Source organism: Haliotis rufescens, unplaced genomic scaffold (genome assembly GCF_023055435.1).
Source record: "Haliotis rufescens isolate VD_foot unplaced genomic scaffold, xgHalRufe1.0.p SCAF_3, whole genome shotgun sequence".
NCBI lineage: Eukaryota > Metazoa > Mollusca > Gastropoda > Lepetellida > Haliotidae > Haliotis > Haliotis rufescens.
The window spans coordinates 9,978,212-9,991,092 of NW_025964001.1; the positions used below are offsets into that span (position 1 = coordinate 9,978,212).

The window sequence follows — 12,881 nt, forward strand, 5'->3', positions numbered from 1 at the left end:
CATATAAATACTCTGCATCAATCCAATCTTCAAGTATCCTTCTTTAAAAAGCAGCAATGATGAGAAAGGTGGGCCTGACACTGCTTTCAACAGTATTCCAGTCATCAAACTAATATCAGCTTACTGTGGGAGTAAACTTGCACAAGCCACAACATTGATGTTTGTTTGTTGTTTAATGCCGCACTCAGCAATATTCCAGCTATATGACACTAGCCTGTAAACAATCAAGTCTGGACTAGACAGATCAATGATTGATATCATGATCAACAATCCACGCCATCAGAGTACAATCACGCCATCAACAAACTCCTAACCACCCAATCAGTTTTGTCACTCTGGATGACAAGCAAAGGTTGCAGGGGACCTATTCTGACCCAGAATCCCCAATGGATGACAAGTCCTACACTTGAAAATGTCAGGGAAGATTTTAAAAGGATCACAAATGAAAAAGCACCTAATAACAGTCTCATAACAGCTAAAAAACTTTTTTTTATATAATGCATAATTGTCCCTGCAGCTGTTGCAGCTGTTTAGAAAATGTCAAGCTTGGCAGGTTGAAGGAAAATATCGGCCACCAAATCTGTCATTCCTACATAGATACAGGATAAAATGTATCTGTTGCTTAATGTATTGACGATCATAGTTTGATCAGCTTTAAAAAGGATGGTAATCTTGATGTTGACTGCAACACTGAACTCTTGATTATTAGAGAATGACAAATTTGGTACACGGCGACACCAATACAAATGACTTAGTTTCACATTCAAACTTATAAAGGCAGTGATACCATTCCATAAAATCTGTTCTGAAATCCCATCAAGATTTGTTGAAAGAAAAGACAAGTCATACTCAGTAAGTTCAAGCTTAAGAATTCATGAGTTCAACCACATCACAACAAATTCCTATATATTCAGTTTCTCAAATTGAGAGTCAGCACATGGTCACTGTATATATTCTAATATGAATACATGTATCCAGTTTCCATGACCATAATAACCAATTTGGGTGTTTATTACACGCAGGCAACACACATAATGTGATAGAAATAATGCATATTTATATAATCATACACTGATATCAAGGCCTCAGGAACATGAATGTTCTTTCTCAGTTAACGAGATCACAGCTGCTGTTTGGATGGCTAATGGTTTCCCAATAATGAGAAATAACAAAATAGACATTTTGATGTCATGAACGTGCAATATTTAAAAAAATTGAATTGTACTGGTCTAAAACTTTACAGAAATTGCCAAATCATAATTATTGTTCAAAAGAAGATAAACATTCTGTAACCACGTTTTAGAGACATCAGAGTGGCAACATTTCTGCTTCATCAGCCTCGTGCTTGCAAAGGAGATGTCAAAGATATAAATGTAAAGGACAAACTGCCATGACAGAACCTGACATGAACCAATAGTTTAGGTAAACTAAATATATTTCCCAATGTATATACAAGAAGACAAAAATTATTGGTGCCGTGGGTGGAAACCAGTTATACTGTTACCATGGTTACAAAAGCTTACTGAGATGCCAATCTTCAGCCCCATCAAGCATATTATGAGCCAATGAGATTAGTGTGGGGAGGTTCAACAACAACATGGTAATGGCTTCCACCAACAAACACAACAATAGTTGATTAGCTGGATGATAATGATAATAATTAATATAAATATTCATGACACTGTAGTTACTCTTAATACGAACAAGAAAATGAAAAGTGGGTTCTGTATCTTACAAATATCGTCTTTTTTCTGAGGCTATTATAGTTATGCCAACAAATGACACATAATCATATCTCTTAACATCATGACTTATAATTCATTTTAACTAAATCAATTTAATATAATTTTGATATGATAATTTTTGTATATTGGGTTCATATTTCTGGAGTATGTACAGTTATAATAAGAGAATCAGTGTTCAAAACTAAAGGGGTGTCCTTGGCATCTTAGGTATTTGAACCCTGGGGCTCCCTGATTCCTCATATTAGAACATTTGGGTTATGCCAAGGCGCCTTGAGTTTCATGCTTAATTTTGAACACTGGGGACTGGATAGATAGAGGTAGTACATGCATCCAGTTCGGGCCCTGCCTCTAGGGGCATGGTCAGTTGGTCACACTTACTTTTCCTTCTTTCTTGTCATGGCCGGCAACTTGACCAGTCGCGATACGGATCTTGTCAGGGTGAACAGCGATACTGGAAGGACAGTGAGTGAGTGAGTGAGTAAGTAAGAGAGAGACAGTGGACAAACAAGCACTACATTAAATGAATACTATTCTATCCACTAGGACTCGAGTGAGTGAGTGAGTGAGTGAGTGAGTGAGTGAGTGAGTGAGTGAGTGAGTGTGTATTCCGGATATATTCCATTGGCCTGAAAATACTCTGGACCATATAAACCAGTGACTGAAAGCATGAGCCTTCATTCAAACTATTCAGGCATGATAACATTAAGTCACAAGGTCAGATATCCCCTTCAATTTTAGTGAACTCTTGCAACAAGTATATATTACTCGGACCTGTTCTTCCACAGAATACAAACAGGGAACACTGGGACAAAGACTGAATAGTGAATATAAGGCAGGCTAGACAGTCATAGTCTGTTTCATGGAAGTAAACCTTTCCCGTCTTGCATGGGAGTTTGCATGGCCAATAAAAACAGCAAATTCAAACTAGTAATTTTAACAATTTAAGTTTTTGAAACACTACACTGATACCACAAAACGCAAAATGTGATATCCAAAATATCTTTTCTTCAGATATATGGACTAATAACACAAATATAATAAACGCCAAGCATTCACTTAGAGCATCATATTTGAATAAATTAAGAATGTTGCAATATGTTTATTCAGAATTATCAATGATTCACTTAAACGCTGATATATGAGTAGCCTCCCCTTCTCACCACTTGACATCATCGCTGTGTCCGAGGTAGTGGCGTTGCATATTTTCTTCCACATTGTAGAGAACCACAACTGCTGCGATGAAGTAGACAAGTTCCCCTGTCGGCAGGTTGTACAAGTTGGAACGACAATCTCGCCCTCGATAACCATAGCTAGTTCAGTTAAGAAATACAGTATTCCTTGAACAGAAAAATTACTGTGGATTTTCATTACCACTACAATGTGTGTGAGTGAGTGAGTGAGTGAGTGAGTGAGTGAGTGAGTGAATGTTGTGTGCAGTGCAGTCAGCAATATTACAGCAGCATGAAATAACTCATGTCCCTATGCTTGAGCTATGATCCCAAACATCAGGGTTTGGAGACACACAATCCGACAGGTGAAACATTGTAACCACTGAATTGCCATTATGACAAGATTCAAGAGCTGAGTACCTACTGGGACAATGGTTTGTTTGTTGTTTAGCGCTGCACTCAGTAATATTCCAGCTATATGACGGCGGTCAGTAAAAAATCGAGTCTGGACCAGACAATCTAGTGATTAATATCATCAACATGCATCAACCAAGTCAGCGAGACTGACCACCCGATCCCAATAGTCGCCTCTTACACTGGGACACTGAGTATGACACGTAATGGTTTCATCAGACCTATTGCATCAAAAACTCAAAACAGTGATCACATCTTCTGACACATAATGGGTTCATCGGACCTATCGAGACCTTGAATCCAATCAGTGATCACAGAGTATGACACATCATGGTTTCATCAGACCTATTGTGACCTTGAATCCAATCAGTGATCACAGAGTAGGACAAGCAATTTGTTCATTCGACTTATTCTGCCCCAGAATCTCATTAGGAATGAATCAGACCCAAATCTGCTCCAGAAGTCAAAGGGTGTCAGACATCAGCCATTCAAGAGAAGGATACACCCATTCCACCTGCAGCGTTTCTGATGGAGCTTCCCCTATCTTGGACAGATTGTAGTCAGTAAGAGCAGAGGGAGCGTACAGCGTGATTGGCCGCCCACGGATGTAGATCTTTAAGTATCCCTCCTCTGGAACACACAAGGGAGATAACCAAGTCATCAAGCAGTCATATCAAAGCTTACTGACCTCCTAGAATTCTTATCATACCAAGGCTAAAACATTTATCACACACATTATATGATATATATTACATGCATGATATTGTTAACTATGCACAGGACCAAAGCATTTCTCTGAAAACACACTGAACAAAATTAATCCATTTTTGCCTCAAAAATAATACATCAAGCAAAATAACATTAAGTGTAAACATATAGCGAGAATAGCTGCAAAGCATCCACTTCAATAGGACACAGTATGAATTTGACATAACATTTGATTTTTTTTAACACTGTATGTATGTATACTTGTATGTGGTAAATTGCTAACTACCATTGAGTGTACATGCATTTAGATAATAACAACATAGCCGACATTACATTTTACACTGGTAACATTCTAATAGAATTTGGGCAACGAAAATGATGTTCATAAGAATATGTCCAGTTCCTTTATGTGCTTTGGAATTAGGAATAAAACCTTAAACAACTGTAACCACTCACAAATCTCATTCACATAAGCATGCATTTAATTAAGGGTTGATTGAGTGCAGCATTCAGCAGTCCCAACTGATGTTACCAACTGTGTCAGTATTTCACAGCAACTCTGTTATCCTTCTCACATCTTAACCTGCTTAAGTTCTTTAGTTCTCATTAAAATCTTCTCATTAAAATCTCCTCATTCCTCCTTTGCATGAGTGAGTGAGTTTGGAGTTATGCCACTTTAGCGCCTTCACAGCCACACTATGGCAGAAGGTGAAAACCAGTGCACCCTTGAAGGGAATCAAACCCAGCACTTTGGTGTGACAAGCAAAGACACAACCCACTGAGCCAACCAACCACATGTTTCATCTAATATTCCTTTAATATCACTGAATTCAGTTGTACCACTAAGAGAAATGGACTTAAATATTAGAATATCTTAACTGGTGTATTTGCTACTTCAGAGCGTCATGTATTCAACAGTATTCAAAAGCATTATGAGTTGATTATTTTCAGAAAGAAAGTTTTCTCTACTTAAATCAGGAAATCTAAACATAAGTTTTCATTGTACTATCGCGGATGTCACCCTTAACTGCCATTGATATTACTAAAGAACAAGTATGAATCAGTTTGCTATCAAGTTTTTCAGATTTATACTAAAGCACCCCAGATGAATCAAGTGTATTCAATACCAATCCTTAGTGCAACCAAAAGTCATTCAAACTCACCATTATGTTACCATGGTAACAAGAATTAATTTTCATTTTTATAACAATTCAAGCAGCAAATGAAGAAGTTCTATAAAGACGAAATTCCATTCAAAATCTTCTAATCCAAACCATCTTAAGCATCACACTTGTTTCCCTCATGCTGGAGTTGTATTTCAACCTCCCTCAACAGAACCTGTTATCGCTAGAGGTTTCTTGTGTTACAGAAGAGGAAAGAACAGTCCAACCAAACAAACACACATAATTACGCAAAAGAAGGTTATTCTAGCAGTCTGGGTAGGAAGACACTTACCAAATGCTAGCAATTGCAAAAAGAAAACAATGTAACTAAAACATATAGATGACAAAAACAATGAACACAATCCAGGATACCCTTTCATGGCAAGATATACTGAAAACATAACTCATGGTGTGAATTAGTGCAAAAACGTTTCTTCTCAGAGTGCATATTCCTCAGTGTAATATAGCACATTGGGCCCTGTTCCACAGTGATATTGGCACTACACTTGTCGTAACTCACATAGTCTTAACATCGACTTACCATAGTTCTAATGCTTAACTTAACGTGTAAGAGGGTTCCATTCCACACAGCAATCTTAGAACTATGACTACACTACTTCCCATTCTTTCACATGGTTATACTGACGTACGATAACTGTATCCCTAACTAAACATGTCGTAGCACTAACATAACTTTGAGGGATGGGTGCCGGGTGACGTTGGACAAAGCTATCTTAGCACTGAGGTGATAGTCACTTAACTCCCATACCTCAACAAAGACTTACGACAGTCGTAGCACTAACATAACTTTGTGGGATTGGTCCCGGGTGCCGTTGTACAAAGCTATCTTAGCGCTGAGGTGATAGTCATTTAACTCCCATACCTCAACAAAGACTTACGACAGTCGTAGCACTAACATAACTTTGTGGGATGGGTCCCGGGTGCCGTTGTACAAAGCTATCTTAGCGCTAAGGTGATAGTCACTTAACTCCCATACCTCAAAAAGACTTACCACAGGCGTAGCACTAACATAACTTTGAGGGATTGGTCCCGGGTGCCGTTGTACAAAGCTATCTTAGCGCTAAGGTGATAGTCACTTAACTCCCATACCTCAAAAAGACTTACCACAGGCGTAGCACTAACATAACTTTGAGGGATGGGTCCCGGGTGCCGTTGTACAAAGCAATCTTAGCGCTAAGGTGATTAAATCCCATACCTCAACAAAGACTTACGACAGTCATAGCGCTAAGGTTGTTTTGTATAACGACAACCTGGGCCCTGATCTTTCATCAAAGGCCTAATGAGACACTTATAAGAACATTCTACTAACACAGTCACTACTTACAGTGTCATCAAGGGTGTAATTCCACAAAGCAATCTAACTGCTACGACTGTCACAAGGTCAAGCCCTAACCTAAACTTATGGAAGTCTGAGATCCCCCTGTGGACTGGCCATTGACCAGTAAACAAATGCCATCATGCACCCTATAATATTTAATATATTGGGGAATTATCACTTGAACAAAATTGGACCCTGAGCCAGAATGGCAAAATTACCATATTACATGACTGTCACATATTATGAATGTTCACATGAACCTTTTCACAAATCAGACCTGAACTGGAAAGTATTCTTCAGTATTTAGACAAGGATCAGATCTCTCATTTTATCACCAAGGTAATGGGGGAACTAAAGATGTTGATAACAGTATGATAGCTTTCATCTCTCCTGCATTAATCACTCACCTTCCTATAAGACTGAGTCAGTCATGACCAGTCATCCAAATCAAAGCTTGCATGCAGTGTCCACTAAGTTATACATCTTGTTGGCCCATGAAAGGGACAACACCATAAACAAATCTAGGCCACACCACCCGCTAATTTACATATGTAGTACACATTTAGATAGCCCAAAGATTTGTATATGTAGATTGCACCTTGACAGCATGGCCCACTGATTTGCATGTGCAAATTATATCTAGAAAGCAAAGCCCTGATTTGCAGGTGCAGATTACATGTAGCCACCACAGCCTTCAAATTTGCATGTTTTTCATATAAAGACTAACCCCTCACTTCCATGAAAAACACCAGTTTGTTCACAAATCTGAGGGTGTCACTAGTCTGTCTCTCCACCCACCCCACCCCCCAAAAAATATGATTATTCAAAAATCATTCTGATGATATGTGAGGAATATTTTGGACCTTTTTAGACACAATCTAGGTAAACACAGCCAGAACCTATTACTGTTTCAACAGCTGAGAGAAACTTTTACATAAAGGGGAACAACTCTTGTGTGGTCTTGTACTGAACAACCACCAAAATCAATATGCATCCTTGGACAAATTGATTTGGTACACATATACACAGATAACAACGACATAAAACATCAACAGGTGTGACAGTCTACCACAAGTCTGAAGATAAAGTAACACTGTGTAACATGCCTCCACATATATCACACGTATATCACATACACATATATCATTCATATATGTATATATCACACACACAGCCTGAGCCCAAAACACACCAGCCATATTATTCAGCATTGTTTACATTAGATATTACTCTTAATGGCCTACCTTAGGAATACAGTACCACAAGCATTTCAAACATGTCTAATACCCTATGATGTAAAATGTAATATCTTATTGATAGATACACCGGGGTCCGCCCAGGAAAAACTGCTCCTTGTCTTCATGACATGTGACCTACGGGAGAGATCATCCTCACTAGATGATGTGGTACTATATTCTAAAGCTGCTCCCTCCCATGAAATGGGCTGTTATTAGGATTTAGATATATCTTAGGTCTCAAATCTGGGGAAGGCTGTCTAATTTAAGGCAGGAGAGTACAATCCCACTGTCATAAGACAACATTCTCTAAGTTTTGTCACATACACAGAGTGTCATTCCAACAATAATATTATTTTCATTCATTTTTCTTTCTTACTCTGCTACCCCTTTGTCAAGCCTCACTATCCTTGTACAAATAACTGACATCTTTATAAAATTCAACTCCTTCATCAGGGTTCTTCATGAGAGGGTTCCTGCATATTTGACCTGACTTTCCAAAGATAGAAACTAACATTTTCAGTCCACTAGTCCTAATAATAACATATAGCAAAACCTTTAACAATTTCTACTAGTCTTTAGGATACCTTAACTATTGGGCAGTTTTGCCTTGACTACAGGACTAGTATTTATTCAATATTTTCATTGTAACATTTTTCAGTCAACGGAATGGTCATGTGATGATTTTTTTCCCAATATCTGGTAAGCTAAATGTTAAACGCATGCATTCAAATATTCATTCATTCAACTCATGCATGACCATCTCAAATGTGCTCATGACTCTAAAGAACTATTAAGTGAGTCATGATGACTGTTTCAAAGGCTAGGTGAAATACTGCTTCATTATTCATTACGTTTGTGGACGTTCAATAGAAAGATCTACCATATGAAATATGCCACAGATCTGGGACCCCAACAGGGACATGGGTAGACCATGCATCGAAGTCTTACAAGTGTTTACTTCTTATTACAGCCCTTCCCAATATTCCCTAACTCAGGCCATTTGTTAAAGGCGCAGACTGAATCCACTCAGATATTTCAAGCAATGGATGCAAGACATGAATCCATGAGCCGGTGTTTGCATGCATACACAAATGTGCTTATTCTTAGTTCATAATTTCAAAAGAAACTTATCTACTTTTGCATTTAGCTTAAATACATTAAAAACACCTATTTTCAAAACATACAGACTATGCAAAAACATCATATCTCAAACAGGAATGTCTAGTTGTCATTTGAAAGTTAACATTCTGAAAACAGTTCACATATTTGTCTTGCAAACCATGACTTTTGTGTATGTAAACATATAAAACAGAGTACAATAATACAGTAAAAAACAATAGTTTGAAAATGTGACAGAAAAACTGTTTAACTGGTGATGTTATAACAAATAACCACTTATATAATTTAACCAAAAGATAAGACATAAACCCTTACCTGTATTCCAAACGGGCTCCCGAGAACTGAAAAATTAAAAATAAAATTATGCAAAAATACCATTGTAGACTTTCATAAGTTCCTAATAACATGAATATGTACAAAAATTATCATGTGATCGATTCTCGTAAATGCCAACGATATGATATCACTAATAGCTTCACTGACATTTCAGATGAATATTAACGATCATGACTTTACCACAGTAGCATTAATGTCATAGTGTGCACTTTACAAAGGATTAGGTGCTGATAAAGTTAGAACACAAGGCATTTATGAAATACAGAACAAGAACACATTGACAATGGAGATGGTGTTTGTGGTCTTCTCTCAGACAATGCTCGACAGAAAAATAAAGACACAAGAGTGAGTGAGTGAGTGAGTATGGTTTTACGCCGCTTTTAGCAATATTCCAGCAATATCACAGCGGGGGACACCAGAAATGGGCTTCACACATTGTACCCATGTCGGGAATCGAACCCGGGTCTTCGGCGTGACGAGCTAACGCTTTAACCACTAGGCTACCCGACCGCCCCAAAGACACAAGAAAAAGATGGATCTTCCTATCTAGCAGATTTGTGTATGAGTGTAAGCTAATGTTATGTTTATTGTCCTTGTTAGTGCACAGCAAACAAGGAAGGTACAAACATTAGCAGAGCAATACTAACATTGTTATTGTGATTATTTCAACAAAAATAGAATGAAATCAATCTAGAAACAAAATGCAGAATAATGTTGTAAAATATCAAGAGGTTTTCATAATCTGTACCAGGATTAGGAGAAAATGGTTGATAGGGGCTCAATGCAGCTGTTGAAAGTGTTCCAGTCGTATCACAGTAGTAAGGTTTCGGAAAGTGTCAATTTAGGTCATGTGTAATACCCCATTGGTGAAGTAACCAAAGATGCCTCAATATTGTCATTATTAAACCTGTGTTCGCATCAAAATCCAAACTCAAGAATGTAGGCTAAGAGGGGTGTTTCGGTGTGCGAATGAGTAGAGTTTTACACTTTTTTAGCTATATCACAACAGTATTAAGAAAAGGGCCACCAAGAATGTATGCCACATTGTACTCATGTGGAGAATCAAACCCAGGTCTTCAGCATGGCAAGTACATGGGCCAGCTAACCAACCCAGTTATGGATTGAAATAGTCAAGGGAGGTAACCACACCAAGATTAGTTCCATGGTGTTTTTTAGAAATAGGCTTTGATTAACCCTCTTCAGTGAAATACTGTTCCATTCTTTTAATTTTCCAATTAATGGAGCATTATAACTAATGCATTAAACTGTAATAGTTCCAGACCCAGCTAGAAACCGTGCTACACATTAGATGGAATGCTTGGTGTCTAGACTAACTGCTGCCAGGATATAGGCAAGGTACATTGTGTAAGTGTTACACCAATTGATTAATATTCATGCTTTGTCAACACATGTTGCTAGTTTGTCATTGAAATCTGTTCCAAGATTTACATTGGATGATAAATTTTCATAACCAATTACGTACCATTTTTCTCTTAACCCAGTGATCAACATGAAATTGTAAACAACTACTGTAGATGCTTGTTACACAATAATGAATTCATGTTCAATTAATATAAGTCTACAAAATATAATGACATAAAATAAAAGATAAAAATAAGCAAACAATTTAACGATATATATATGCAGTGGAAAAATCGTAACATAATTGTGCTTTTTGTGTGCGTATGGATAGAGGATCTGAATGGATGTGAGCGAAGGCATGCTGAAATGCTCATGCTTGAACAAATGTTGATGTAAACAAACGTTGATCTGGCTATAACCACATTATAACCATTTAGCTGTAATTTGTAAATGTTGGATGAATAGTTCAAATAGAGATCTGATACATGTATTTAAATCAAATATTTTAGTTACCAGTACCAATAGATGTGAACTGTTCAAAATGATCGGTCCACAAATCCCAATAAAACAAAAGATCATGAACTGGATGTAGTTTTTGTTCAAGGGAATGAAAACTAGAATGTTGAGTTTTCATTGACCATAAATTTACTATTGGTTAAAGCGAAACTCATTTGTCAACAGAACATATAAATGGCATGCGTATGTTTCAGGACGTAATGATGTAAAATCCAAAACTTAATTTGGATTTAATATGTGTGTACACATGCAGAACAGAAAACGAGATGTGTTTGTGTGTCTAAAAACATGATAACCTACAAGAACAAAAATAAAAATCATCTTGTCCTCTGCACCGAACATAAAAGTATGTGAAAGGAAAGAACCAACACTGTAAGAACCAACTGATTAACCTGAAAATATAAATCTTGCAGACTCCATCCCTACTAAAGACAGTCCTTGAAGAGACTACAGCAGTCCGCCCCTGAGAAGATCCAACTATACCCTGGGATGTAATCACCCAAGTAGAATGTATCATCAAAATATTTGATGTGAGAGAAGCAAAGTAGCTTAATGACACAGGGAAGGATATGGTGCTGTTTTAATCTCTCATATTTTGTAAGCTGAGTAGGAACAATATGTTTCTTAACCATGTCTACATGTAGAATTCTTCGATTAAATATTTCAGTTAAAACCAATAACATAATAACAAAAAGTGCTAAAATTCATAATTAAAAAAGTTTATGTTAGTAACGCAAGAGATGGAATTATTTCCAGTCACAACACACAAATTAATATGGAAAATCTGAGAAAAATCATCCTTTTTTTCTGTAAAATGGTTTTGTGACTAGCACTGTGTTTTCATAATGCTTCAGTATAGTGAAAAAAACAAAGACAATGACAGATACTTTATTTTCCATTACAATGATGCTTTCTGAAGAAGTTGTTTGCATGACAAAGATATAAGTTTTCTGAGTTAGATCTTTAAATTCATGTATATACCACTTAACGTTTGAAAGATGTCCCTATCATTTTATCATCCAATGTTATTATCCTTATCAAAAATTGAGTGGTAAATTCAAAAACATAAGTTCATCAAAAGAATCATGTTTCAGAATTCATCAATACACAAGGTCCTCATTTCTTTTAAAAAAAAAAGAAGGTTTTCATAAATGCAATAAGACCTTCCAAAAACACTTTTTTAGCGTTATCTTCATATAAAAAGTGTCAAATTTGATTATGTTAATTTTGATATATTTACTTATGAGTGACATAAAACAATTAATTTTTCTTGTCAGCACCATCACGATCCTTCCCTGTGTTGAAGAAGCAGAGAGCCAGTAGCCGCAGTGAAAGGCGTTAGTGAATATATCTAGCTTTAATCTACATGCTTTTACCCCTTCATCACCGGGCGCGGATTCAGATTACTGTGGGAAATGCTACGTCTATAAAAGAAACAGGAGCATTTTTAAACCTTAGCTCATTTATTGCAACTATTTTCACCAAAATGTCTCATTTGTGAACAATTCAGACTCTCTGATCACCATCTGCATGTCGGGATTCGAACCCGGATCTTCGGCGTGATGAGCAAGCGCTTTAACCACTAGGCTACAGACCGCCCCCTGAGTTACTTAAAGAGAAGTAGGATTACCCCATGATATTCCCCAAACTGCTGAAATAAACTGCTGTTTCTTTGCAAGTCACATAAAAATTCCAAAACATTTAAGGCCAAATCAGGATATGTCAGAATATTCTTTTCTGCCTATAAGGATAACTCTGTTCTGGACTGTTAT

General features: G+C 37.1%; 1 protein-coding gene across 14 annotated transcripts in view; it reads right to left on the reverse strand.

Annotated features, from left to right (window-relative positions):
* Positions 1-12,881, reverse strand: part of LOC124146687 (echinoderm microtubule-associated protein-like 2) — an 89,920-nt gene that overhangs the window by 20,726 nt on the left and 56,313 nt on the right. For 10 of the 14 annotated variants that reach the window (XM_046517111.2, XM_046517106.2, XM_046517108.2 and 7 more), the window contains 5 exons: positions 12,486-12,533; positions 9,211-9,236; positions 3,832-3,958; positions 2,906-3,055; positions 2,124-2,196 (listed from right to left, as the gene is read on the reverse strand). In XM_046517111.2, the coding sequence (XP_046373067.2) occupies positions 2,124-2,196; positions 2,906-3,055; positions 3,832-3,958; positions 9,211-9,236; positions 12,486-12,533 (424 nt within the window). Of the gene's footprint in view, positions 1-787; positions 806-2,123; positions 2,197-2,905; positions 3,056-3,831; positions 3,959-9,210; positions 9,237-12,485; positions 12,534-12,881 lie in introns of all 14 variants that reach the window. The other 4 variants (XM_046517109.2, XM_048403713.1, XM_046517113.2 and 1 more) reach the window with 2 other exon arrangements.